Source organism: Vanellus vanellus (genome assembly GCF_965231255.1).
Source record: "Vanellus vanellus genome assembly, contig: HAP1_SCAFFOLD_433, whole genome shotgun sequence".
Lineage (NCBI taxonomy): Eukaryota > Metazoa > Chordata > Aves > Charadriiformes > Charadriidae > Vanellus > Vanellus vanellus.
In genome coordinates this window covers 11,375-39,192 of record NW_028128156.1, presented here as the reverse complement: position 1 = coordinate 39,192, position 27,818 = coordinate 11,375, and the positions used below count along the sequence as shown (strand labels likewise).

General features: G+C 37.8%; 1 protein-coding gene across 1 annotated transcript in view; it reads right to left on the bottom strand.

Annotated features, from left to right (window-relative positions):
* LOC309684695 (cAMP-dependent protein kinase type II-alpha regulatory subunit-like) overlaps positions 1 to 27,525 on the bottom strand; it is a 67,037-nt gene extending 39,512 nt beyond the window's left edge. Inside the window, exons 1-2 of the mRNA XM_082500561.1 lie at positions 27,163 to 27,525; positions 3,002 to 3,037 (exon numbers count right to left, since the gene is read on the bottom strand). Of these exons, the coding sequence (XP_082356687.1) occupies positions 3,002 to 3,037; positions 27,163 to 27,415 (289 nt within the window). The 5' untranslated portion in view covers positions 27,416 to 27,525. The remainder of the gene's footprint in view (positions 1 to 3,001; positions 3,038 to 27,162) is intronic.
* Between the last annotated feature and the right edge of the window lie 293 nt (positions 27,526 to 27,818).

Here is a 27,818-nt window from a genome sequence, read left to right as displayed (position 1 = left end):
TAAACACTTAAATAAAAATTCAGTAATCATTACAACAGGGTTTTTTCTATGGGTTTATGTGTCCTCAGAACTTGCATTAGTGCACCAAGGATATCATGGTCATCCTGTTATCTTTAGGCAGCCAATCTCAAGTGACCAGGAGTAAACAATCCAAATTTAATATTGAAGACATTAATAAAGCAGTTTAAAAGATACTCTGTAACTGCTATGTGTAAGAGAGGGTCATAAACAATTGTTAGTCTCCAAGAATATATATGCGGTTGAATCATTTACCAGAATGATTATTAGCCTGTCCTAAACTGTATGTATAATGTAGACAATTACTTTATTATCTTTTCCTTTAATTAGAATTATTTTTTTCTATCTTTTATTCTTGACCTACTGAACAATGACAGCAATGCCATAATCCCCTAAACAGCCAAATGCTTAAAATAAAAGAAAAGAAAAAGTCTTGCTCGAATTTTAAGTCTTGTCTTCAATATGCCCAGTTGGGCTTTATATTATTCTCCTACTTTGTTCTTCAAGAGTACTGTAAAACTATAATTTTGTGCATGTAAATCTTGATACCAGCAAACAATTTAGCTCTGCTCTTTATTCCGCTTATAAAAACATAACACAGCACTGGAAACATGACAATAGCTGGTAGGACTGACAATGTTCAACACGGACTATCAGGAAGTTCTTCTGAATAGAAGACCAGAAAATGCAATTACAAAAAAAAAAAAAAAAAAGTGTGCCAACTTTTCTTCTCCATGGTTTGTTCTGCTTCACTTAATTAGTTAAAAACAGATACATTTCAATACTACACTGAGTAATCCATAATGCAATGTTGGTTTGTTTAATAAAGAAAAAAGAAATCCTATAAAAATTGCAGAATTAAAAGGTTTTAAAAACCTAATACATCTAACAAAGAAATCAAATCAAATTCAGAGCACCGAAACCAACAAATCGGTCATTCATTTTATGCAAGGGATTATAAAATGTGGTTGCCTGTGATAGCAAGGGGCTGAGTTCAACAACCTAGGAGAACCCTGCCAGTCTTGTTCCTATTTCGGCAGCTTCTTGACAAACACAGCAGGTACAGAGTGCAGAAAAACCTAACCAAACACACACACACCCCCCCCCAAACCAGTAGGTTTCTGTACTTTTCCTGCCAAGAGAAGGAAAATGGAGTCTCCTTGCATATGCATGGATGCTGTATACATCTCTTTCACATTCTAACAAGTTCCGCACTAATCATGACCTGTACAGTGTATATATAAAAAGTGGAGAAAACACTTTTTTGGGGGTGAAAGTATTTAACACACAGTAGTAAAATATACATATTCTATTAATGTTTTTCTCCATGAGAATTCTAACATGTACTGTAAACTCTAAATTATTCTAGCTCTTCCTGGAGCAGCAGTGTTATTAAGGATCTGAACAGTCCTCCTTAATCTAGTTGCACAAGTTAGCAATTCAATTTTACATTTTCTGTCTAGTTGTTCACATTAACCTTTAGACCCCTTCAATGAAGCAACCTGTTGTTTAACGAAGCGTAGCTCAGTACTATGAGAGCACCAATATTATATTTCAGCATTGCAGATTCAAAAAGATTACAACTACTCTCTGATTAAGGCTCAACTTTTTAGCTTCAGGAACACTTTAGCCTTTATTTAAAATTAAATCCGAGATGTATTCACTTCTCATTTGTAAGGTTTTACTCTGTCAGCAGGTTCCAGGATGGATTGGTTTAATTAGCAGAGAAATGAAAATGTCTTAGGACTCTTCAGATTAAGATACTCTACAATGTATGACTTCCAAGATTTACTATCAGAGTATCAAACTCCATCATTCAAAATAGCTTTAGCTTTGTCTCGCCTAAATTTCTTCTGTAATCATACACCAAAACTACCAGCACTGTCAATTTTTAAGAGTTATGAAGTTCTCGTTATACTCACAATTACTTATACATATATGCATAAATACCCTTAATCATACCCAAGCAACTAGTAGTAAAGCAACTGAACTGCATGGCTATAAGGACATTTTGCACATAAAATTAAATATATATTTATCTCATATATTTATACCATATATATATTATCAACAGTGCCCCACCATAACTATCACACCAAAGAACATGTCAGATAATATACACAAGTTACAAACTGAGTAGACTTGAACTGAAAACTAGAGAGAAAACGCTGAACATGTTGGCATTTTTACAAAGACATATTTCAAATCAGAACCAAAATTACTTTCTAGACCAGCTAAATATTACAATTAAATACTTGAAGGAAAAAAAGTAACCTATGCAAAGCAATCCACACTGCATCTTGAACGAAAAAAATACAATACTTTTTCATCTAGATATAACATTTCATGCCTGTGATACTGTTCAAAAACAACTTTAAAAATAATTTGTTGGGAATAACAGCTACTTATTAAAGCATTTAATATTGATTAAGATAGAAAACAAACAAAAAGCATCATCTGCATCTCCAGAACAAACGAACAGCCACAAATACTGCAATTTTAAGTATCAGTTGCACAAGCAAGGGGCTACAACACCACAAACAGGGGACACCCTCCACCCCCATATTTCTATATTCTAACCAGAGACAAAATTCTTCACAACATGGAAGATTAGGAGATGTGTTCCAGCAGAAAGAAGCTGCCACTTTTTCAATTCACTGCAAAGCAAACCTTTGCCGTAATTACTATGTTGCATAAAAGTTCTGGGAAGTTTTTCTGGACAGAATCGTTACTACTGCTGAAGTTGCTTTAATAGTCTGTGATCACCCACAGAACTGTTTCTTAAACTACTCTCATTAAGTTGCCCATTGGTTTCTACAGTAAATTAAGAAAAAATTCTCATTATTAAAAAAAAAATACTGCAGGAAGTATGAGAAATAAGACAGCAATGAAGAATAAGGTCATCTTTTAATGTAATGCGTTTAGTCAAATACACATTTCAAAACTTTTTCAGAAACATTAAATTCTTAAAAGGAAATCATACCTGATACTCTTCTGTTGTAACGGTTAACAACCGGAGCTGCAAAATAAACAAATCAAAATTACAAATGCTGTTTATTATTACAAATTCAAAGCCATCATCTTGAATAATCATGATATTTTTACTATACAAATCCCATACAAATCTATTTTTTAAAAATGCCTCAATATAAAGCTTTCATCTACTTACTTGCCAGCCCTTAAGTGTTTATTCAAAGTTAAAATTTGATATTCCAGAAGGTCATTACATGCCAAGATGGAGGGTAAGCAGTTTTGGGTTTTTTTTTTTTTTACCCAATTCTGAAAAATATATGCCTTTACAGAGGTTACTCAGTCTTGACCTATCATCAATTCACAGACCACTTTACTTAGCATTATTACAAAATGTTCAAGCACTTTAAGTTAAGTATAGCTAATTAACATGGATCAAAAGCTGATGGAACTTATTAACTAAACCATTCTATACTCCTGTACTGGCTCGACTCATCTATCTTTGACCAAGGCCATTTTCCATAAGGGCACATATTTAAATTAAAAAATTCTGAGATGGGATCCATTGTTTCATTGCTTCTCTGTTTGTGCTGTTAGGTATACAAGGTCTTTAAACTTTATCACTAATTTGGGATGAAATTCCTGACTTTCACTATTCCCATAGATTTTGACATTAAGCCAACGTTCAGTAAACAATATTCTTTGCTCCTTTCACTGTATTCAAGTTACTGTCTTTGTGAGTTGCTTCAGCCTCAACACAAAAAACAGTCAACCTGTAAAACTTCACCCAGAACAAAACCAAAACACCATGCTCCCTTTCACCACTAACAACCAAAGTAATTTTATTCCGAATGCTTTATGCTTTCCCATTCCTCTTCCCCTCAACTGGTAATTGCATTTTTCCTGATACAACCAGTGACCTTTCTATTCCATTCTTTAAACATTTAAGAATTAGATGAGCCTTTATATCACATCAAAGCATGTGCATCACAGAGCTAGATTTATTAAACACATGCTACCAAAATGTTAACGAGCCCATCATTTCTTAGAAGTTAGAAACTTGAGTATCTCAGCACCACCAGAATATAAAGAACAATGCTTTCTTAAGCAAATAACCAAGAACTCAGCTTTTTAGCATCTACAACCACCCTGTGTCTATATTGAAACACATTAACTGATAATAATACCAGAAAAAAAAAAAAAAGAGATCTCTTTTGCAATGATAAAGAAAATCAGAAGAAAGAAGGGGGGGGCGAATAATCAAGCTAACTCCATAGAGTTTTCAGCCAAATCTATCAAAAAGGAGACAATATTCAGCTTCACAAGAAGCTAAGGATTAAAAGCAAGATTATTTTGAATTTTACAATTTAGATCAAGACCTAAACTTCTATAAAACGGCACAATCCTTATAAAAATAACATTGACACAGTATTTCATACATCAATCTTGAAGAAGTTCCAAACACTGAATGATAAACCTGAGAAATCAAGAAGCTTTCTCTTCAAACCTTTAAGCAATTTTTGACAGGAATGACCCCTCCTGCAAATAAGAGCACCACATATTTCACTTGCCAAAGGACACCATGGATGCAAGAAGTTTTTAATCACCTTAAGGGGAGACAGGCATTTGGAACAGAGATCCATTCTGGTTTATTAAACAAACAACAAACACATGCAACCCCCTGAACTGAAAACGTCCATACATTTTGCCCTGTTTTTAACTGTTCCATGTGCGCCACCAGTGGCAACAGAATACTGCTCTAGACTTTAATTGCCCGGCAACAGTACATTCATTCTTATCTCTAGTTTATTGAACTAGTTTAACCGAGTAACTACTCAAAGCTGGGAATCAAATTTGGACCTTAAGAAACAGGAAAACGCACTACTGCTTATCTACAGACACAGACAAAAGCCTACCAATTCTAAGACATTGAAGAACAAAGGGACCAAAACCAATCAATCAGTTCTGTTCCCACTACAAAGTGATTTATTACAACAGAAATATTAAATTCAAAACATAATTTGATTAGTTTGCAGTAAAAGCACCTCATTGAGGTCATAACAGTTTCAATGTAATGATTAACTGGTCTCACATACAGATTCAGATACTTCTAATCAACACTTAGTAAACACATGATTTTATTTCAGGCACTGTCTTGAATACACAGACTTTCTCCACCTTTTGACCACTACACCCATTTCTTACTCATGCTTAAGTATAACATTTTAACATCTTTGAACAGAACTAATAAACTACTGAAAACTCTGACATACTTTGGGGTACCACAGGAAAAAATCCGCTTTTCAAAGACTATGGCTTCTTTTAGAATCTTGATTATTTTATCCCATAGCAGAGTTCAGTGTCATCAAAACAGCATCAAGTTTTCCACAGTGTTAAAAACAAGAAAAAAAAACATAACCTTTTAAGGGCAGTTAAAAGAGCACTATTATTCTGCCTCCACAAAGCTTTTAAGATTACAATGATAGTTTGCTTTTCTTACACCAGTGACAGTTTTAACATGTATAAAATTTCAGGTTCACTTTTATATGTTGTCAGAAGATGACTATTTTTATGCTAAAGAGATAAAATCTGACATTTCCTACTACGGAGGATTAGCATTTTCTTTTGTTCTGGCTTACCAATGAAAAGCTCTTGTTGTTTACGATTATTTTCAGTATTGCACAGACAGTATAGCCATTCCTATGGCACCCTTGCATTTTGTCATTAGAGGTACACGGAGAAAAGCCTGGCATCAAGGACTGCTGAGAGAACAACTCATGAAGGTCCCACATACGCCTACAACAGTCTGTGGACAGATTCCAAAAAATTAGATGGGGCGGAAGGGAATAATACATTTATGGTTAACCCAGCCTATTTCCTAGACTGAACACTAAAGGGCATCTAATTGAAAGCAACAGTGATAGATAAACTAACAGTAACCTCTTACACCAGCAGAGCCACTACAGCACACCTCTGCCTGCCCTGTAACAAGAACTTGACAGTGAACCCAGCACATCGGCCTGGTACCACTCAGGAGAGCTGGTATCCTCATCAATATAAAGAAATCGCTGCTTTGAAATGGGAAACAAATAATTTATTTGTACTCACATTTGGAATTTCCCTCCTGCACACCAATGGGCCACGTCTCAGGTAAGTTATATATTAATTGCAGAAATTATAGTGAGATTAAAAGATTTTGCTGAGAGATGATTGTATTGCAAACTCGCCGTTATGTCAAAACCTCAGATGCAGCAATATTCAAGTTCAAAATGTCTCACACCTTTGGCACGGTCCCTGCTTTTACTTGGCTTATGGCAGCCAAGACCCAGTAATTAGGTAAACACAACAGAAACTGAGGTAAATTAAACCATTGTACCAGAAGAGACCAAAACAGCCCAATTTCCTCCCTGGCAGCCAAAGGCAAGTGACGCCAGTAGTGGAAAGGCAGATGAAGTTGGCAAGTTTTGCCAGAACTGACCAAGGACAGCAATCCTATTCCACTGTTTAAGAAAAGTCAGAAATGTCTGCTGAACACGTGCGTGTTCTCCATACTGTCCTGAGGCACAGTCGGAATTAAGCACTAGATAGGAACACTTAACAGGGGTTGTTTCAGACTAAAAAAATCACAGGCTTCTGGCTGTAGGATTCTTTTTTATTTACAATTGCAATTTCTAGAACTAGTAATTTCTCTAGTTTAAATCAAATACTGATTAAATAAGTAGTTACCAATTTTATGTCAGTATCACTTAAGCTCAATCATCATTTTCCTTTTCCTGCACTGGGGAAAAAGGAAAAAAAAAAACAACCCAGCAAAATAGTGGGCATTCATTCATATATATATGAATGACACATACAAACACTCAAAGAAGAAACAATGCTATAAAGGAGCTCAGCTTCCCAATTTCAAAAACATTTTTTACTACCTTCAATCGGCTAACTCAGCAAAAATTAGTCATGTACGTATTTACAAATAGAAGACTGCACAACCTTTCTTCCTCAAAGTAAAGGTATGGCATTCCATTTATTTAATAAAAATTATTTGAATAATTTGCATAAATAAATCAATACTGTACATTATGTTAGTTAAATTCACAAATGTACCTTACAGCGAACAGCACTACTGCCATGCAGCTATACTACTACTTGTTAGTGGCTCCATTCCATTTCATTTTCTCACTTGAAAAATTAGGGATTTAATTTCAGAAGCAGAGACTGGTATGTGATAATGCTGGGAATCGCTGACCTCAAACATAGGTATTTTTTTTTTCATTATTATTTTTTAAATACTTTCCAAAAGTAAAAATACAGGAATTTCTCCAATGTTCTTCAGTTTGCTTTGGCATGGAGATTTCTTTGAAATATCTGATGCTGGATTTTGGCTCACCGTTCTTAACTTACAAGAGTTCCGACTATGGTTACAGGCCGGTGTTAAAACTCAGCCCCACAGGTGAAAAAGTATATAAAAGAAAAAGGAAACAGACATTACTTTTTTTTACCCCTGCTTTCAAAACCAAACAATTAAAGTATTTAAGCCAAACAAGTGACAATAAAATTATTCTCCAACTTTACAAAGGAGATCTAAAAGAATGCTTTTCCTACAGTGCGTGGGATCACTTCTTCGTCAGTATACTGAAAAGTGACTGGTAAAAAATACCAGCAAGCTTTTAAAAAGTTACACTACTACCATAATAGTGTAAGTTATTTCTCCATACTACTAATAAGCATTGTACAGTTACAGAAGACACTAAAGCTTGAAATGAAGTGAGAAATTACAGTAATCATTCTCCTAGCTATTGCTATTCTCTTCTTACACATAGTAAGAACATTAAATTCTTACAGAAAGGTTAAACAAAACTCGAACAACCAGCTCAGGGTCACAGGAAAAATTCAGGGACAAACGAAGAACTGGCATTCCAGGCATGAGCTTAGAGTACTAGATGTTACCATTCTGTACTGAATACCTCGAAAACTTTATTCCTCTTCCTCCACAAACACTCTGCTTTTTACTAGGACCCGCTAACACTTCCTAATTATAACTGGGGGAAAAAAAAAAAAAACATGCCGATTGTTTCTCATGCTGGATACAATTTACAGCAGCAAACTAAGTTAAGCTATTATGCACACAAAAATTTAATACAGATCTTTCATGCAACACTCTAATCAACTCAACAATTGAAGGTTTCCTGATGAAAGATGGAGCAAAGTTTATAATAGGTTATATAAATTCAGCAATATAGTACTCGGAGTTCATAGAGCATAGGCATAAAATACCAGCTTTATTAAAACAAATCAGCAGAAATCTGTGACTTCTAGAGTCCTTTCCCATCGAATCATGTCACAATATCATCCTATGTTAACAGAGAAAAAAAGAGAAACAGAATGTAAGTTGTTCTTATTTAACATGTCAATTAAGATTATCCAAACAACATGTGAGTTGACACTATAAACTACTAAAGCTGAAATACCAGAAGCAGAGTGGAATATAAATCTGAGGCGTGACTGTCTCTATGGAATGTTATATCAAGTTACGATAAGGAAGTGCTAGACTACAGCTGTCAAACTGTTTTTCTACACACCAAGATGTTAATGGACTTACATGAATATGAACCATTACAACTGTGAGAAAATTTAAAGATTCAAGTATCACGTTTTTAGGATTCCTAGTAATTAAAAAGGAATGCCATAGCAGAAACAAGACTTTCATCATCAGGTACACAATCACACTTTAATAAATACAAATCTGAACTTGTTTTTCAACAAGTAAAATAATGGTGTTCCCTGTGACTGTTACTAATATAATAGTTACGTATCCATGATTTTCTTCAGGGCATCCCTGCTGGACCCTGGCAAATTCCACTAACCCCTTCCAGCTCTCTGCTTGACAAGGTGCGGAGTGTGAGTGCGCTACAAACTATGACAATTTTTTCAGAGGCAGTTCTGGAACCTACAGTCCAGGTCAATGTTTCTTTCAGAAAAGCAAAACAGACAGAAACAGACAAGAGTTTTACAGGTGCCAATCTTTTTTTCCTTCTATTTCCTTTCCCCCAGAAGAGGATGGAAACTCAGAAACTGGTTAGAGACAGGCAGGAGAGATTCTGATGGTGTCAATTGAAGCATGCCAGATATTCGGAGGAAGACAAAAGGTCAGGGAACACTAGGGAGGAAGCACGTTCTTTCAGAGGACAAACAGAGGGAGCATGGAACATTAAAAATAAAAAAGGCAGAAAAATGGAAAGCACAGTCCAGGATTGTCTGTGTACACACACACACTTTATTTTTCTGTAAGAGACTTTTACATCCATTAAGTTGGAAAACAGCAACAAAAATTATATTAATATTAAACACTCTTTTCCTCTCTGCTACAGGAGAAGTAATAAGAGGCACAGACACCTTTTCATTCCCAATATTTTAAAATAACTCTCATCAGTAGCAAGAGATAATAAAATATAAAAACAAAGTAGCAACACATCCTGGTCTCCAATTTAATTGATTTCTTTATTTGGATTTAAAAATTACTGACACAAAAATGGAAAAACACTGTCTGGAAGCCTCATCTTAGAGGACCCCCTGATCCCTGCTTTCAGAGATTTTAAAACCCCTCTGATAGACAGAATGTAATAACTACTTCTGAAGGAAAAAGTTGAGTCAAGAAGCAAGGCATCTATGTCAGTTAAAAAAAGATGGTTTACAAAGTTATTAAAGCTGTTGTGCTATTTTGGGTTGGCGCTTTTTTAAGACAGAAGAAAAATTAATATGCACTCTGGAATGGACGGACTTTAAACAGCTGACAAATTCAAGAAAGATAAATCTTTACTTAACTCTGAAAGAAATTTGGGGGACCCTCTGCTTATAACAGCACTTCTTGTCTAAGATGTTAAGAGGTTTTTGTTTGTTTTAATTAAAGACACTTTAGGAAAATATATCACTATTTCAATATTCTCATTCCACAACTGATTTTCAACAGTCGTGCATGGTACTATTTTGATTATGTTTCTCAGCATATATTAATTCAGTATCAAAAAGGACAGTGACCCTGTTATGCAATGAATTCTGCTCTCAGAATTCAGGAGTTAATAGAGCCCAACTGAAGCCTAAGTACAGGAGAATTAATACCTATCAAGCAGCACTCCGTATTATCTGACATTGCAATGGCATGACCCACACAGCCCTCTCCTATTTCTTGCTGACGTGATTCAGAGACCTAGCCAAACACAGCACTTTTTTTTTTTGGTGTTGTTTTTTTATGAGTAATCTATATTATGAAGATCGAAGAGATAGCAACAAGACATGCACTTGCTTTATAGACATGAAATTAGACAAATTCCCAGTGCTCGGCTACAATCTCAGCTGAAAGAATACATTTCACAGTGATTGAAGATAAAACTGTATGCTGATACTACAGTGGAGATTGTCAGAGACTGAAATAAAAGACTTTGGAATTTTTTCAGGATTAGAAAGACAAAAATCATACACTGCACAGAAAAGGAAGGATGCTGCAAAGAAGTAGGAGAGTTAAGAAGCAACTGACAGGTGTCCCTGCCTATGGCAGGGGGGTTGGAACTCGATGATCTTCAAGGTTCTTTCCAACCTAAACCATTCTATGATTCTATGACAAATCTTCAAAGTATTGTCAGAAGCAGCAAAATGCTGGAGGGTACAGCAAAGCAAGACAAAATAAGTGAAAAAGGGAAATTTGCTTGGACTTTCAGAGCACGTTTAAAGAGGAAGGCATTTCAGAGACAGGGAAACAAAGGAGCCACATTAGTAATATCACAAAAGTTTTAAGAGCCAGAATGTCATCAGGCTTACAAAGCCAACATTAAAGTAGATGATAAAAAGTAAAGATCCTGAACATATTTGGAAGTGATTTTCATAGGGATTCTCTGACAATGAAAAAGCCAGAAAGGGTCAAAGATGAGTATGAGACTACAGAGTAACACAAACATCACATCAAGGAGAAATAATTGAAAAATTCCTTAAAATAAATGCTTCATACAGGAAAATATAGTTGCATCTTATCTAGGGAACCATGAGACATTTCCTAATCAGTAAGAAACATGGGCAACAGCCTCAAGACTAGGTGCAGTGGCTGAGGAAGGACACTGTTCCAAGTCTCTTGACACTTCCTTTCTATCTTACCAGTCCTGCTTTCAAACTTCACATCTTCATTTACCAGACTCCCACCCCACCAGAACTCACAGATATATTAGGCAGGAGGATTAATACTTCGGGTATTTAAGATCTTTGAAATGTAATGAAGGCAAATTTTGTCTGAAATATTTTTGGTAGAAACTTCAGAAGTGCTGTAAAGCAACATTTGACTCTGACAAGTACAGTTCTTTTACCATAACACTTTCACATTTCAACTGATTTTTTACTATGGCTTTGATTTCTAAGACACCTCGAAAACTTATCTTCACATCTTTGTCTTTTACAACATAAAACGCTAAAGATTTAAGCCAGATTTTAATCCTTTGAGTGGTTATAAGGTGCAAAGTCATTGCTCTATGTTACAAATTAACAACATTTAAATCTCTTTTGGCTTACTTGGAAAGATGAGTTTCACCAAACATACTTGGAAACCCTGGAGATAATTTTTAAATGAGTCACAAAATTGTGATTTAACTATGTCTAGTAAGCTACTCCATTTTGATTTCCACTGTGGCTCTTTCAGAAATGTCTTTCCAAAGATTAATGAACTGTATACAGATGAATGCAATGTGAATACAGCTCAAACAAACAAAAACCACATAAACCTGAGACAAGTTTTTATACATTTCATTATGTATTATTTTATTTCATTCTACTACAGCACAGAGCCACTGCTATGTTTTAGTTTAAAATACTTAAGTAACTTCCCCAAAAAGCATAGTCTCAGTGACTCCTCCTGATCTGCCACTGCAATCAGCCAAGATCACTTGTTTTTCTATTTTCACAAGCCTAATGAAAGTCACACTATTATCCTGAACAACTGAATGCATTGAACATTAGTAAACAATCTTTAATGAGAGCAACAACCCACTGAGGGCCTCTCATGACAACTAAGTAAGATTCACCAGGCAATTTCTACACTCCTCTGTAAGGGAAATGGCACCTACAACTGTGGTCTGGGACATCATCAAAACCAGCCAGAGCGAGGTCCAGACACAGCTCTTCCTCATTCCGACCTGGTCACTGCCATCCTCTCCCAAACCTCGTGGGCTATTCTACTCTCAGTCTCGCTGTGGTCTATATTAAAAAACAAACCAAAACAAAACAAAAACCTCTTATCAAATGAGTATTATCCTCAGGAATAGCACACAGCCAACTTCTCTGAAAGTATGCATGTATCACTTTAATAAGTACTCTTGCTGAAGCCAGGAACCTCTTCTCTACAGCTAGGGCAGTAACTTTGAGAGAAATATTAGCCAGGTAATATAACTAGAGTAGCCAAACATAATGCAAATGTAGATCTGGGGGAAAGTCTTCATTAAAGTAACATGGATGAAGTAGAAAATGCTATCACTGGCACTGGCTTTAGTGTTTATACAGCCTCAGGTATAAGCTATTGTAAAGTTAAGTATAAAAAGGGTGGGAGACAAGCATGTCACAGCTATGTTTAACTTGCTAGTGTTTTTACCAATGTACTGGATTTACATATTTCACCCCTCCTGTCACTGTCTTTTCTATAACATCTTCCGCCTGTACTCAACTGCTCGGTCCCTTCTCACACACCTGCATTCTGCCTGAGAGGGTAACACAACTGCAGCAGAAAAGAGGAAAGTTACAATTCCCACTCATATAGAAACCCTTCTCCTTTCTGTTTCCATGCTACACTTACCCTGTTATTTCCAAAATTTTATTATATTCCCACTATCAAGGATTTACTCCATTTATCTCAAGGACTGCCATAGAAGCAGGGTAAATATTTAAGTAATTAATTCAAACACTTGCACAGCTGGATTGCTGCTGGTTTTTGAAAGATAACTTTGGGTTTGCAACACACTATATGGCAGCACACCACTGATGTTCTTGTTACTCTCTTCATTTCCCAGTTTTATACTACCCCTCCTATCCAGGATGCACTTTTCCAATACACCTCACATACATATTCAAATCCCCTTTAAATACACACACTTATATATACTTTCACAGAGTCTTTGTCAATGAACAACTCCTCGATTAACTCATAGACATCCTACATGTCAATTATTATCTGTTGCCTCATATCTGTCCTTTAGGCAGAGGCATATTTAAAGCACAGCAAATGTTGCATGCATTCCTAATACTTTTCTAGGTACATTTGGCGTTTAAGATAACTTCAATAAAGCATAAGGCTGTATTTTTATTTGGATGTATAATGAAGAGTTGATTTCCTCCTGTATGTAAAGAAGATTATGACAATGCACAGATATTATTGTGCTTTAGCAATGAAAAAGAAAAAACGAATATTTTTGACTGCCTCTCAATTTCCACCAGAAACCGAACCTTAACTTTACATTCACTGCATTGTATTTTAAAGAGATCCATCTGCTCTGTCTGTAGTACACATTAATATTCAGAAGACATCTGCAGTGTGCAAACCAAGCTTTTAATTGGAATCATGTCACAGCTACCATCACACAACACTGAATGTAAATGTTGGCTATCTGCACTTGGCAGCTGCTTGGCAGGCTTATTATAAAATCCTAGTGAGACTGATAGCATCTTTAAATAATGCTGTATCAGGATATAAAAGGTATCTTGAAAAATCAAATATTTACTACCATAAAACAGTTTTACAATGCCATCCATACCTAATATAGTTTACTAGCACCTTATACTCCTTATAAGCAAAATCAACCATAATTTTCAGAAAGCAAATAAATTGATACAGCTGAACACTCACATCTTTCATTACGACAGATATTTAAGCAAATCTAACTTGTACACAAACGAGGACAAAGAAAATTGAACTTCAGTGCAACTGAAATTATGTAGTGAAGCACAAAGCATTTATAAAAATCTTAAACTCAAGCACCACTAAGCACATAAGAGCACATGAAGAAAAGAATTCAATTAACAGGTGTGCTCGGGGATTTAAGACACTTTCCTACAATGTCAGACTCATTATTCTAGACTGAACAATATAGTTGCCTTTTTTTAAGAAAAAACCAACACTAAGTTAATGGCATCATCATTTGCTTCAAATCCTTACCAAACCATGGTAACATAAAATTACATTTGCCAAATCATCTACATATTTTCAGCTGGTACTCTTCTGCAAGTTTCTGACAAAGGGGCAGTGATCAGCAACTTACACAGAGAAAAGTGTACGTATACACACACACACTACAGTTAGCTGTCCAATACAAGCAACTAGTTGTTATACCGTCAAACTGATCTTATACATATTGCAAATTATTTAAATCTTATCAGTAGGTAAAAGGGATGCAGGAACTCTTAGAACAGCTACGCTTGCTTTTCATTAAATACACATTTTCTTGAGGAATTTGTCTTCCACTATCGTTGCCATAGTATCGTAACAAATACTTTTTCAAAAATCTAATGAAACTTCGAGACCATGGCTCATTAAGATATAGATATGCTGCCACAAAAATAATTACACAAGTAGAGGAAACATAAGAACAGAAAGTGATCGTGATCCAACTGTTCTAACTCTAGTGCCCTTCTCTGATAGGCTAATTGGCTTAACGGATACTGCTAAGCTTCAGTACAGCTTCCAACACAAATAAGTGAATTACACAGAAGTGGAAGACGCAACTGTTTGTGCTTGGGGCACACTTACATGGTCAGTCTCAAGCCTGTACTTGCACATCCACCACCATTTTAGAACACTTTATGATGGATGGGCAGCAAAGAAAAAAAAAAAAAAACATAGACCGACCAAGGTTTCAGTCCCAGATCTGAGCACACAACAAGCCTATCAATGATCACCGATTGTAGCAGCACTTCCAATCTGTTTCAATGCAAAGGAAAAAAGGGTTGGTCTTAGCTTTTCCTCAGTGATATACATCTGGCCTGCTCAAGTTTGCACTAGAACAGAACGGAAGAATTAACGTGGGCAGTTACAGATGAGATGCAGTATAAGAAGCTTTTCCTTTGACGCTTAGCTATTTACAGTCTCGGATAAACCAGATTGGAGTCACTCTCAGTCAGGTACAGTATCTCGTGACAGACAGTAAGAAACAACTATAAATGAACCAGTTCTACAGAAGAGAGCAATTTAGATGAAGAACGTGGAAGAAGAGAAGATCTGAAGCTCAGCAGAAACAACCAGCAACACTGGCAGGGCATGGTGGTTTATATACCCAGCATGGATGTTACATAGCTATACTTGCCAGATCAACCTGAGCTCAGGATTGTATACAGGTATTGTAAGTAGGTAGGATTTAAGAATAGCATCCTACAGCTAAAACAGGAAGCACGTAGGAGCCCATAGTTCAGTTCTTTGGCTGGGTCATGTCATTATCAATTCCTATTGTCATTACTGATTTGGATGATGAAACGTAGCATGCTTTTATATAAGACAAAGCTGGAATGGGTTGTGCTGTCACAGGTTGTGCTGTCACCTGATTTCATCTGTATAAAAGAACAAGAGGAATTTCAATCAGAAACACCAGTATCAAGCATCACTTCAAGTTGATTCAGAGCCTAATCTCACACATCCACACTTAAATCAGGCCACGAGTACACTTGTATATGCCAGGCAAGACATCCTAGGTTAATGGTATCCTGGGATGCATTAGGAGCAGTGTTGCCAACGCATCGAGGGAGGTAGTCCTTCCCTTCTACCTCAGCCCTGGCAAAGCCACACCTGTAGGAGTACTGTGTCCAGTTCCAGGCCAGGACAAGAGCCAATGGGCACAAACTGAAACACAGGAGAGTCTGTCTGAACATTGGGAAACATATTTTTTTTTACTGTGAGGGTGACCAAGCACTGGCACATGCTGCCCAAAGAGGTTCTGCAGTGTCCATCCTTCAGGATACTTAAAAGCTGTCTGGACGTGGTCCTGGGCAACCACTTTAGGCAGCCCTGCTTAACCAAAGGGGTTAGACAAGATAACCTCCAGAGGGGCCTTCCAACCTCAACCATTCTGTGATTCCATAAAGATACTCTAACAGCTCATTAAACTCATACTTTGCTTCCAGTTTAAGTTCCAATGGCAAGAAGGCCAATAGAAGTAAATGTCATTTGCAGATAGATGCATTAAGGGGCCCTCTAGTTTCAGACATCCTTTTTCCAGGTGAATAACTATACGTTTTGACAGAGCCACCATATACATTTTGGGCTGTTGGGGTTTAGTTTGTTTGGCTGTTTTTTCAAAGGGAGAAGGGGAGAAAAACTTGCAACTGAAGTTACTGGTTATCCAGTTGCCAAAAAAGAAAACCCCACACGCAAAAAACCCAACACCAACCCACAACCTGTGTCCTATATATAGATTTATCTACAGTAGTGAAAGAAGAGGTGCATAGGATTTGCAGGATTTTACCCCGTAGTGGGAGCTTCAGAATCAGTGCTGAACACCAGGTTTTCTACCTTGCTTCCCCTCATCTCTAGGGTGCAGGATCCTCTGCATGAGCACAACTGACTCCACAATTAAAGTTAATTTTCTTGTCTGATGCTTTACTACAGAGACAACAAAATGTGAATCACACCCAGCCCTTCCACACCACCGCAGCAGGTGGCATAGCCTCAGCTCTGAAGGAGGATGACGGCCAGCAGACCGAGGGGTGGCACAAAGCGATGAGAGAGAAGGTACAGAAGAGTACCATGGATTCTGCAGAAGTATTAGCAACCTCTCTGGCAATTCTGTGATTCTATGTGTATACAACATGAAGTACTACTTCATTACCAGTGCAATTATAGCAATCAATAATCCACAAGTGGATCTTATTCTATTCAGATATAATTTGTAACAGTTCCTTTTAGTAAACCAGTATAAATAAATTTGAGTGGATTTCAAATATGTATGTTTTAAAATTTAGAAAAGTTAAAACTTCTTATCTGGGCAATCTTCAGGTTGTGACACACAACAAAATTATGAACAAAAATAACTTCTGTACAACATCTCAGAAAAATATTATTTCATAGCTTTTTTTCCTTCATATTTACACTTCTAACAATATTAAGTCAGCATTCAGCAAAGCTTACATAAAATATATAGCTGTAAAAAGAATAATCTCCATGTAGAAAAATATTTTGACAGACAACCACACACACAATTCCAGTAACTGCATCCTGTGCACTTTCACTGGAACAGGATTTAGGGGAAAGAGGAAGAGTGAAGACAGACAGATTCGTCCTGTTTCCTAAGAAAGGATAATAGTAAAAAAATCAGTGTGTTCTTCCCAGACTAGGAAAAATCCTGTTTTATGCTCATGAATGTTTGAAGTCCGTGCAAGAGGGCACAAGTTAGCATTCATCCTAACATAAATATGCCAGTAACAATGAAAAGAATTCCCTGACCAAAGTGAGGTGTAGCAGGTGGCAAGTACTACATGGTTCAGCTTTCAGATGAACTGATTTTTAGTAGCAGAACTTCTGGTATAAAGCTCCCCACAGTCCCAGCTACATACTACTTCGAAATAAATGGTACACATTGCAAATCTTTTAACTGGGAAAAGTGTCTGCATGTAAAAGCTACGAAAAGTTAAGAAGAAAACCACTAGCAAAACCAATACACATCATAAAGTTACATTGTTTGACAGGGTTATGAAAAAGAGACACAAGGCACAACACTTAATTATAAAACGTTTCCAGCAGCAAGAAATTAAAATTATTTCACAAGGATCTGAGAGATGCTCATACAGAATACAAGAGAAACTGAAGCCCAACAGTTTATGGCTGTTTACCGTAAAGTTACACAATCTCAAGATTAGAATTAAAATCATTCTACAAATTACATCCAGCGATGTTTCATTTCTATATGCTTGAGAAACTGAAGTATTTAAAGTAACATCACCACTCTGAATAGTATTAAGCTTTAGCTATTTAGAACAAGAATACTTGTGGAATCTTCCAGCAACCTTCCCCTAAAGGTGTCAGAGACACAAGACTGACTGTTAATCTATTTTAGTGAGCCATCTTTCATAACTTATCCCTGAGAAAGCTTTGACTTTTACAATTACTTATGAATTTTAATCAGAAACATTGATAATATTAAATGTTAAAAAACCTACCTGTTTCAAAACACTTCAAAAAAAAAAAAAAAAAAAGAGAAAAAGAGGAAACTCCACCATCTTTGAATTTTCATTCCAGGGCTGTCCATGAGACATCTTGCATAGAGAGGTACTCCCCATATCCATGACAACCTGAGACAGACCAGTTCCTTACATGCATGTCCTTGAGGAAGCAATTCTTCCTGAATGATCAGGATTAGCACAAGTGCTGCCACAGAAATGGCAGTGTTTACTGGAGCCCCAACAGGAAAAAATCTCACAAATATTTGTATTTTTATTTTCTTAAAATCTCTTCTGTGGAATACAGTTTTCTCAATCGGAAGCAGAAAACAATATGCTATCCCAAGGGAGGAAGAACCAAAATGGAAATGGAGGGCCATTGTGACATCCTGCTTTATAACAATTGTCAATATACAATCACCAAGAACAAGGAACTTGGCACTACAACTTATTTAAAAGTACGTTGGAAAACTATAGTAGTTTCTCAACCCTCATCTAAAAAACACACAGTCCACTCCCCACACAACCTCCATACATGTTTTTAGAATGCTCTGCAACAAGAGAAGCAGTACTTTAAGCTTTACAATCCTTCACTGCATACCACTCAGATTCAGAGGACAGAAACTGATGGAAGAACATCTTTTTACCAAAATCACCACTGCATCTCCAACTTGCAACCCTAATCCTTGTTCACACAACAGTTTAGAGAGAAATTTTGTGACAACTTGCTCAATTTTGCTGGTAAGGCCCCTGATCATGGACCATCTTGGTTTGGACTTCACCAACACCCAAAAAAGTGTGCAGGGTTCCAGACTTCTGTAAAATGACCTCAGAACAAAACCTGACATCATGCCAGTTGGAAACTGGGTTCCCGCAGGCTGTATACCGTTTCTGAGGAGAAGCAAAGCTCTTCTTCAAGCCACCCTCGGAAAGTTAAAAGGAAATAGAATGAGGGAACAGAGAGTGGCTTAATTCTTTTTAGAAAAATAAAAAACAGGTTTGTTTGGTTTTGTTGTTGTTTTTAAATTAAAAGCAGTGCTACAGAAGGGATACCTGCAGTCCCTCCCACATGTCTCAAAGGCAGGCTGTTCCTAGAGATGTCTTCTCCCCTAAAGGGAATTTCCAAGTCTATACTCAGAGCAGAATTGCCACTACTCATCATCTTCAATTTCTAAATAGAAAGAAGTGCCCCCCGTATGGAAAGGGCAAGTAGCAAAACCGCTACTAATACAATGCTGGGCTTTATTATAGACAACTTACTGTATATTTATGAAACATCGGCCAAATCCTAGCAGTACAGTAACTGTAAGACAGGCTTGCTTTCTTCTAAATCTCCTCTCTCTTCTAGCTATCCTATCCATTAATGCACAGAGAACACTGCCATGATCACCACAATTTTCACAACCTCACAGACAAAACACAAATGACCACAAAGCAGCTGCTTGTTCTGTGTAACAGATTTCTGGAGTTTCCTCCTGGTAGTTCCTTTTTCATATCTGTACTTTCAAAAGAAAAAGGTCCTTTTGCATTAAGCACACACCCTTTAGCAGAATTATTATCTTGGAGCAAGTCTTTTATATATATCAGTGTTTCATTCACACTAAGATTTCTCAAATTCCCCACTAGTAACTTTTCTAACCAATGTTTTTATGATTGACAATTTACCTTGTCTGTTTCATATTAGTGATGCATAAGTGATAGCATTAGTGATGCATAAAGATACTAAAAATGCAGAGTGCAGAAGACTACACACCATTTGCCATGCAATTAATGGCACCTCAGGAAAAAAAAAAGCTAAACCCATATGAATCAGAGTCTTGATGTATCAAAAAACAGCAAACAATTGATACATACCAAAGAAGTATTGATGCAAAGCCAGACATGGATCACAAAGATGCAAGTGGAGTAGCTTATCTAAAGGACTGTTACAGAGATAAGAACAATATCCCTCTAAAAGAGGAACCAGTATATGTTAGAGTTATATTTGTCATTGTCTCCTTCTTCTTTCACAAAAAAATATGAATGATCATTCATGAAGTTGAAAACGTTACTAAAGCCAGTGAGAAACATCCATAGCTCATCTTGGCTACACTTCCAGTCTTCATTTGAATAATGAGCAACTGCTCTTTGTTAAACATTAATGCTTTTTAATGACTGACTGGTGAATAATTCGAAGTGAGCTTGTTCTCTGTTGTCTCCTCCTCTTCCCTGAGATCTCCATTGTTCTATTTTAGATAAGTGGGTACAACTAAACTTCAGTATTAGCAGAAGGGGGAGATGGCACTCTGCAACACTAACGGAATTGTCTCAGGACTCTAATATTCATTTATTAAATGAAAAAATAGCATGGTCAAAAAGAAGCTAATATTCAGTACAATATCTAGTACTGCAATACAATAATTTCCTTTAGCTTAATTTTAGAACCAGCTAGAAGAATCCAATTTTAGAAGTTTCATACAATTTTTCTTACAATAAACTTTTTCAATGTGGAAAAACAAGCTTTTGAGAACTCAGCAATAATTTACAAAGGCTAATTATCCCCTTCCTTTATAGTTAGTTATGCTCTTTTTAGAGGTTAGTACACAGAGTAATGCAGTTTCTATTTGCCCAAAGTAACAGCAGGATACTAAAAGAGCAGAAACTGAGCCTAGAATTTAATTTATCTGTAAAGTTATAGCTAATATCAAAAAGTCTTCAGGAAATATCAAGCTTAACAGTTAAGTGAAAAGTTACCAGTATGCTACAGTTCACAAATATGAATTTAAAAGAAATTTTTAAAGGTACTGCCTGCTTCCTCACATTCTAGGATGTACAGATTACTTAAGAAAAGCACAATTATTATGTCAAGCAACTGAGAGCAAACTGGAATAAAAGCATATCTTTCTCGAGAGATTTTAAGGACTATCTAACAAATGTTATAGGAACAATAACAGTGCTGATGACAGGATGTTACAAATAACACTGTAAGTATACCGTGTCAAAATTGCAAGAAACTAATCTTTTAAAATTAGCATAGAATTTAATCTAACATAGATGTAAATCAATATACATTTAGCAATATCCAGTGACATTTGTAAATGTCAGTCAACTCATCTACAATTCTGCTTCTCGGCCAGCCAGCAGCTTTTATCCCTTCACTTCATACTTTCAGTTACTTTACTATCTCAGGTAAGAATGATATATGACACCTGTATTGTAATTACTTTCATTTGTAGCAAAGATTACTGATGAAACCTTCCTTCAGGCTCCACTGAAATACAAAATGGTGACTTCCTTAGAGCTACATCACTTAGTTAAGAAAGTCCTAGTCTAATCTTGTAATAGAGTAAGTATATCCTGAAAACAAATGCTCAAGTCTTTTGTGATAAGTGCAGAAGCAAAAAGACCTCCAGAAAAAAGCTTTAGATATTTTGACCAAGTAACTAAAGAGAAGTGAAATCGGTCTTCCTTAATACCTTGTTTATGTTCAAAGTTCCCCTGTGTGAAAAAGATAAATATTGGGAGTGAAGTTCCATTAGTACTAACAGCAGTTACTCTATTTAATCCTTCAGATTTAAGTCAGCAAGAACTGTCTCTGCAAAAGCAAAGACATGTGCAAGTATAGCAGCTGCAAAATAGTCGTCTTTCACTTGGTATTTTTTATGTTAAACACCTTCAAGATACTATGCTGCCAAGACCTATTAAAATCAGAAAATTAAATGCAGAAATATACTCCTCTTAGGACACTATCAACATGGATGCATCGCTAATACTCTGCTTTATAGTTGATTTCATGTTAATGATAGAGATCAAAGAATAAGTAAAACTAAAGCTTCTTCTACACCTTCAGGTTGCTAGGCTTGCTTACACATACACTCTTTTTAAACATATTATAAAGAAAGTATGCGTATCTCTTTCTTTGTATACTGAACTCAAAGGCTTAATACAGTTAGATCATAATCTAGAGCTTCTTCCTCCATCTAGAGGAAAAATCTAGAGACTACTGAAGTAGAGTGCCCACTGTGCTACCTACATTTTAAATAGAGTAGTTATTCTTTGGATTGAATTTGCATCATATAATTCAATAATACTGTAAAAAACATGTTCTGCAAAGAGAGGCTCATTTAATGTTAAGGACAAAAAAACAAAAACAAAACAAAACAAAAAAAAACCCAACCAACACTACAGAGTGATGAGAGAGCTACTGTGCTTTATTCCTAGCAAATTAACAATTACAGAGGAAGTAGGTGAAGGTACTACTAAAAAGTCAAAAGTACTTTCATTTTAAAGGTGACTGCCTTGCAGGAACACTTGCAATAACCCACGAATCTGAATTACTTCTAAGAACTTGAACAGTATTCTTCAGAAGGACCACTATTCTCCTTATTCTACCCTTCAAAAGTCTGAACATCATCTGACTTCTATCATTCAATAAATTTCCTTGTATTATTTCAGGAAAACAGCAAGGAGTTATGCCTGACCTGTAAATTGATGTAGGCAGGGCATAAATGCTTTGTGATCGATGTAACAGAGTAATACCTGAGGAATTCCACAAGACATATCAGCCAAGTACAGAATAAGAAAACATAAGCAAATGATGCTTAAGAATAAGAACACCAGTAAGTAATCTGAAACAGTCTGAAATAATAGTAAGCACTTCTTTTAACAATTAAAAAGATAAAGGTTTCAAAGATGGACTGAACTCTTATTTGGTATCATGTCCAAGATCTAATGATGTAAAAATGCATTTCCCTACTCCCTTCTGCATGCCTTCTGCTCTAATATCCTATTGGTGTTTTAAAGAAGACATTCAGCAAATCCTTGAACTTTAATTGAGAAGCTCAGTGCAGAACTAAATGGGATCTTTTCACCTGTGCATCCAGATTCAAATGCACCATTTTCCTTCAGAACCATACAGCATACTGAAGAGGATTATTTCAAAAGCAATATATTAAGAAGTGTTCTCTTTTGCTCAGGGAGCAGCTGAAAAGTGCACAATCTTTCCTTCAATATCAAGGTGAAACCCTGGGAAGGAAAAATTCAATTTCCACTAAAATACTTGACATTAGTTAAGGCATCTGAGTTGCTCAAGTTATTACATAATCCCCAAAATATTTTAGTTGCACTGTCGATTATATTTAATATCTCCAAGAACAAACACAGGTGGTTTTAGTCTTATAACTGATTTCTTTTTTATTTTATGACTGATTACTACTACAAACAAGGAGACATAAAATGAAAAGGTAACAGCGCAGTACCTTGCACCTTCATGGAATTGCCTCAACTGACAGAGAAAGAAAGCTGCCTGCCTTCCTTCAGATGTGCTACTTACAACAGGTTTCCCAAAGCCATGACTCAGTCTTAAACAGTGGACAGACCATTTCTGTGGCTTTAATTTCGCACCCTTAACACATCCCTTCAGAGTTTCCTTACTAAAATTACAAGTGTCATGGTCAAGGACACATTTTAAGAATACAGATCCATCCTCGGTTATGTCCTCAGCCTAATTTATAAAGTTGTTACTTTGCATCTTTTCCCAATTCCACCAACTTGTTGATTTTGCAGTTATACCAATCAAATAAAGGCTCTGAGGAGAGCTTGATATGTATAAAATCTCTGCCACAGCCCACTGAATAAACGTTTCTGGAGGTTACCCCCCCACTGTCATCATTTTCTCTCCACACATTCCTTACACTCCACTCTCTACTCAACAGCCACATCCTGACATCCTTTGATTGCATATACAAAAACGATTAAAAATCAGGGATGAAAATCCCAGGGGTTCAGAGAATAAACATAAACCTAGAAGTAATTTCCTAAGTGTCACAAGAGAATAGAAGTCTTTTTTTCAGTCTAGTTTTGGAGACTTTTACCACATTGATGGAGTGCCATTATGGCAGAAAAGGAACCACTGGCATCACTACGACTACATGAAGACATTTGCCACATGGTTTACACCAAAGGCCAAGAGTTTATTCTGATTTTAAGTTATTTCTCCCTTTAATTACCAAATGCACTCAAAGCATACCAAAACAAAAAAACCCAGATAACTCATCTGTTCTCTAGCTCATAGTATGCAGATGCAGCCTAGAGAGATACACAAATTTAATATTGTGCCAGAAGTAGAAACATGAAGTCAACCACATTATTTATGCAGACACGTTTCATATGCCAAACATACACAACCAGATTATTTATTTAAACTAGCTTTACCTTTTCTTAACATAATACTTTACAAAACTACCATTGCTCAATTTCATCTTTATATTTAAAAACAGCAATGGAAACATCTTTAAAACATCCATTTGACCTGTGTTTGAAACTCTAACATAAACACATGTTAACCTAGGAAAACAAAGTGAAATTAATTGTAGTCTTCCCTAAATTGCCCAAGATGGAAAAACGCAGTATTAGTAAACAGTACTAGGGCCTGTCCAGTGAGATTATCTGTGACCCCTTCATTTTGTGTGTTTTCTCTATCTTTAAGTGTCCTTTAAATGCTGACCAGTCTATAAGCACACTGGTCTTCCACAACAAGGTAGAAGTATTGTGTCCTATCTATAAAATTCACAGAGAGAGAGATCAGAACGTATGACAACATTTTCTTGTTAATGAAGCCTTCTATGACAACAGCTACAACAGAAATCTAAAAAACACATAGCCATGGTTGACTGTCCCTCACAATGCTGAACAACGTAAGAAATAATTGTTTCCCTGACCCTATAGAGACCCTCGCCTGCTGCTAAATAGAACACAGCACTCTTCTTCCCCCAGGTCTTGGAAACTGTATGGAGGGAATAGCAGAAATTTTCAGTTAAGAAGCAAGACAGCATTACTGACAGTGCTACTTGCCTAAAGGGCTCTGACTACAACAAGTGATACTGACCAGCCTTGTTAATTTAATTTTCTCTCTAAAGTAGAAAGATGATGAGCAGAAACTTGAAGCAAAGGAACCACCTTTCTGCTTTGGACAGCCTCACCACATAAAGGTGTATTTGAAAAGCTGCTTGCCACCATCAAGTTTTTAAATTTTTATTTGAAAATATTTAACTTCAGAGGATCCTTTCAGCTGCAGTTGCCAGCACACACCAGGAAAACTTTACACTTACTTCACTGGAGAAGATCTTTCAAACCCTAGAACAAGAAACTGATCAAGAAATAGAAGAATTGCTTTCAATGACATTAAAAGCTCTGGTGGAGTAGGGCTTTTTGTTTATGTTTCTTTGGTTGTCTGGGTTTTAAAAAAAAAAGGAAAACGTTATCTACAGAGATATTGCACATTTAAAAAACATAAATCCAACTATTTACTGCAATTTTTCCAATCTAGAACTTTATTTTAAAATAATACACTTTACAAGAAACTATAACTTATTCTATATTTAGAGATGCTTAAAAATATTGCTGACTTGGGTTGCAGGACAAACAAAATCACTTGTAATTACTGTCCTAAATCCGTGCTCGCACTTGCACATCCCCTTAACTACAATCCAGTCGCTACTAGCGCCCACCTCTTTACCCTTCACCTTTCATCTTTTCTTCTTCATGCCCTAAACAGAACCTCTGTCTCATTAGAAAAAAATAAACATTCAAATCTAGACAGTAATTGCAAGCTGCTTTTTAATTCATTCTGACTACATTTTATTCTTGTCCTCTCATATACTTGCATGTCCTGCTCAGATTGTGTATTTTCAAGAGAAGAAGCTGTGTTTTACTTTGTAAAGTTCCCAGCCTAAAAGGGCTGCAAAAATAGCTGATCTCTCAAAGCTTCCTTAAGAAAAACAATTATTTGTTCCACAGTTTAATTTCTTCTTGTTTCTTTAAAACTGTTAACCAGCGCACAGATGTAAGAACACACTGCATCCTCAAGGTGACATATATAGTAGTTGGTCTAAAAGAGGATCCTTTATCAATAAAAGTCAGAAACCTTTACTCACGTTATAGGTCAAGGGCATAAGACCTCCAAAATGAAGGCCCTGAAAGTTTAGGGAAAGCATACCTTTTATTGTCTTTCCCTCCCCTCCCCCCCCCCCCTTAAATTACCTTCTAATAATGAGAGCGTATTCAGCAATTTTAGGTCCAAAATTCTGGGTGTGCCAAGAAGTACCATTCACAAACATTTTCAATAACTTTTTGCATTGAAGCTCAATTACAGTCCCAATTATAAACACTACACGCTGCACAAGACACACAGTACATTTTGACAGAAGAGAAATGGAAGTATCATGAGTGGCATTTCATCATCCAAATCAGGTATCATCTTCTATCTTGAAGAGCTACAGTATAAACAGGAGTATAGAGGCGGCTTTGCATTTTTGCTCTTTAGTAACACATTAAAAAGTTATTTCAGTGCTTTATAATACCCACTTTAAACACATAACAGTGGCAATAAACATCTTCAGCTTCAGTGAAAAAAACACATGTTCACAATGACTTAAAGACAGAAATGTAAAGATAAGTACAGAAGAGATTGCACAATAACGCATGATCTTTCATATCACATGCTTGGCAGTCTGCTCAATTCACTCTGATAACTCCGGTCAGACCCCAGGCACAATTTTGGCCGTTATAAGCCAGCTCTGTACACCTGCTTTCTGACACCCCAGCCAGAAATGAGCCTCTTACTGGAGCCTCCGGGCCTAACGTCAGGGCGAGCAAGGGTTCGCCCCGAGAGAACAGTCCTCCTGCAAGCGTACAGCTTCCCCAGGGCACAGCCGACACCCTGCAGAGCCACGGAGGGAAGGATCCCGCTGAAGGCGCCCAGCAGCGCCCGCCACGGTACCGCAAGAGGAGGCAGCCGGAGCCTCTCCCCCATTCAATCCATCCCGCCCGCTCTCGCCCCGCAGCCCCGAGCGGCAGCGGCCGGGGCAGCGGCACCGCGGCCGGGGTGGCGGAGGGGCCCGGCCGGCCTTCCGGGCTGCCTCCTCCCCCGAGGGCAGGACTCGCCGCTGCCGGCCCTTCCTCGCCCCCCGCCGCCACCCCTCACGGCCACGGGCTGCTCCCCCCTCACGGCCGCCCCTCACCGCCGGCACTTACGCTCGAAGTCGGAGTCGGAGTCCTCGTCGCCGCGGTCGGGCTCCTCCTCGCCGTTGGACTCGGTCTGCATTGGCTCCCCGTCGAAGCTAACCACCCTGCGGCCGCCGCCGGCCGCCTCCTGGTCGCGGGCATCCCGCAGGCGGGCGAAGTAGTCGGCGGCGAAGCCCAGCAGGTCGGGCGGCCGGTGCCGCAGCACCTCCACCGTGTAGCCCTGCAGCAGCTCGGTGAGGCCCGGCGGGATCTCGATGCTCATGGTGCCGGGGACGCAGGAGGCCGCCGCCTCCCACCCTCCGCGGCCGGCTGTGGCGGTGTCGGGCTCGGGGCCTCCCTCCGCGGGCGCTGACTGACTCCCGCCGCCGCTCCGGTCACACGAGCCGCGCCGGAGCGGGCGGGCGGGAGGCGGGGGGGGTTGGGGGTTGGAGAGGCGGGACGGGAGCGGGCCCGACTGCGCAGGCGCGGGAGCGGGCGCGGGGCCAGCGGCCGCGCAGGCGCCGAGCGGGGAGGCGCGTGCGTCACTGCGAGGCGCGGTGCGAACGGGGGAGTTGGGCGCGAGGTCCGGAGTGGGGGGGGGGCGGCGGAGCTCGCTCCAGGCCTCGGTGGGCGTTAGATTGAGGCCTTCTGACCCCTCTGGTGTCCTGTCAGAATTAAATAACTAA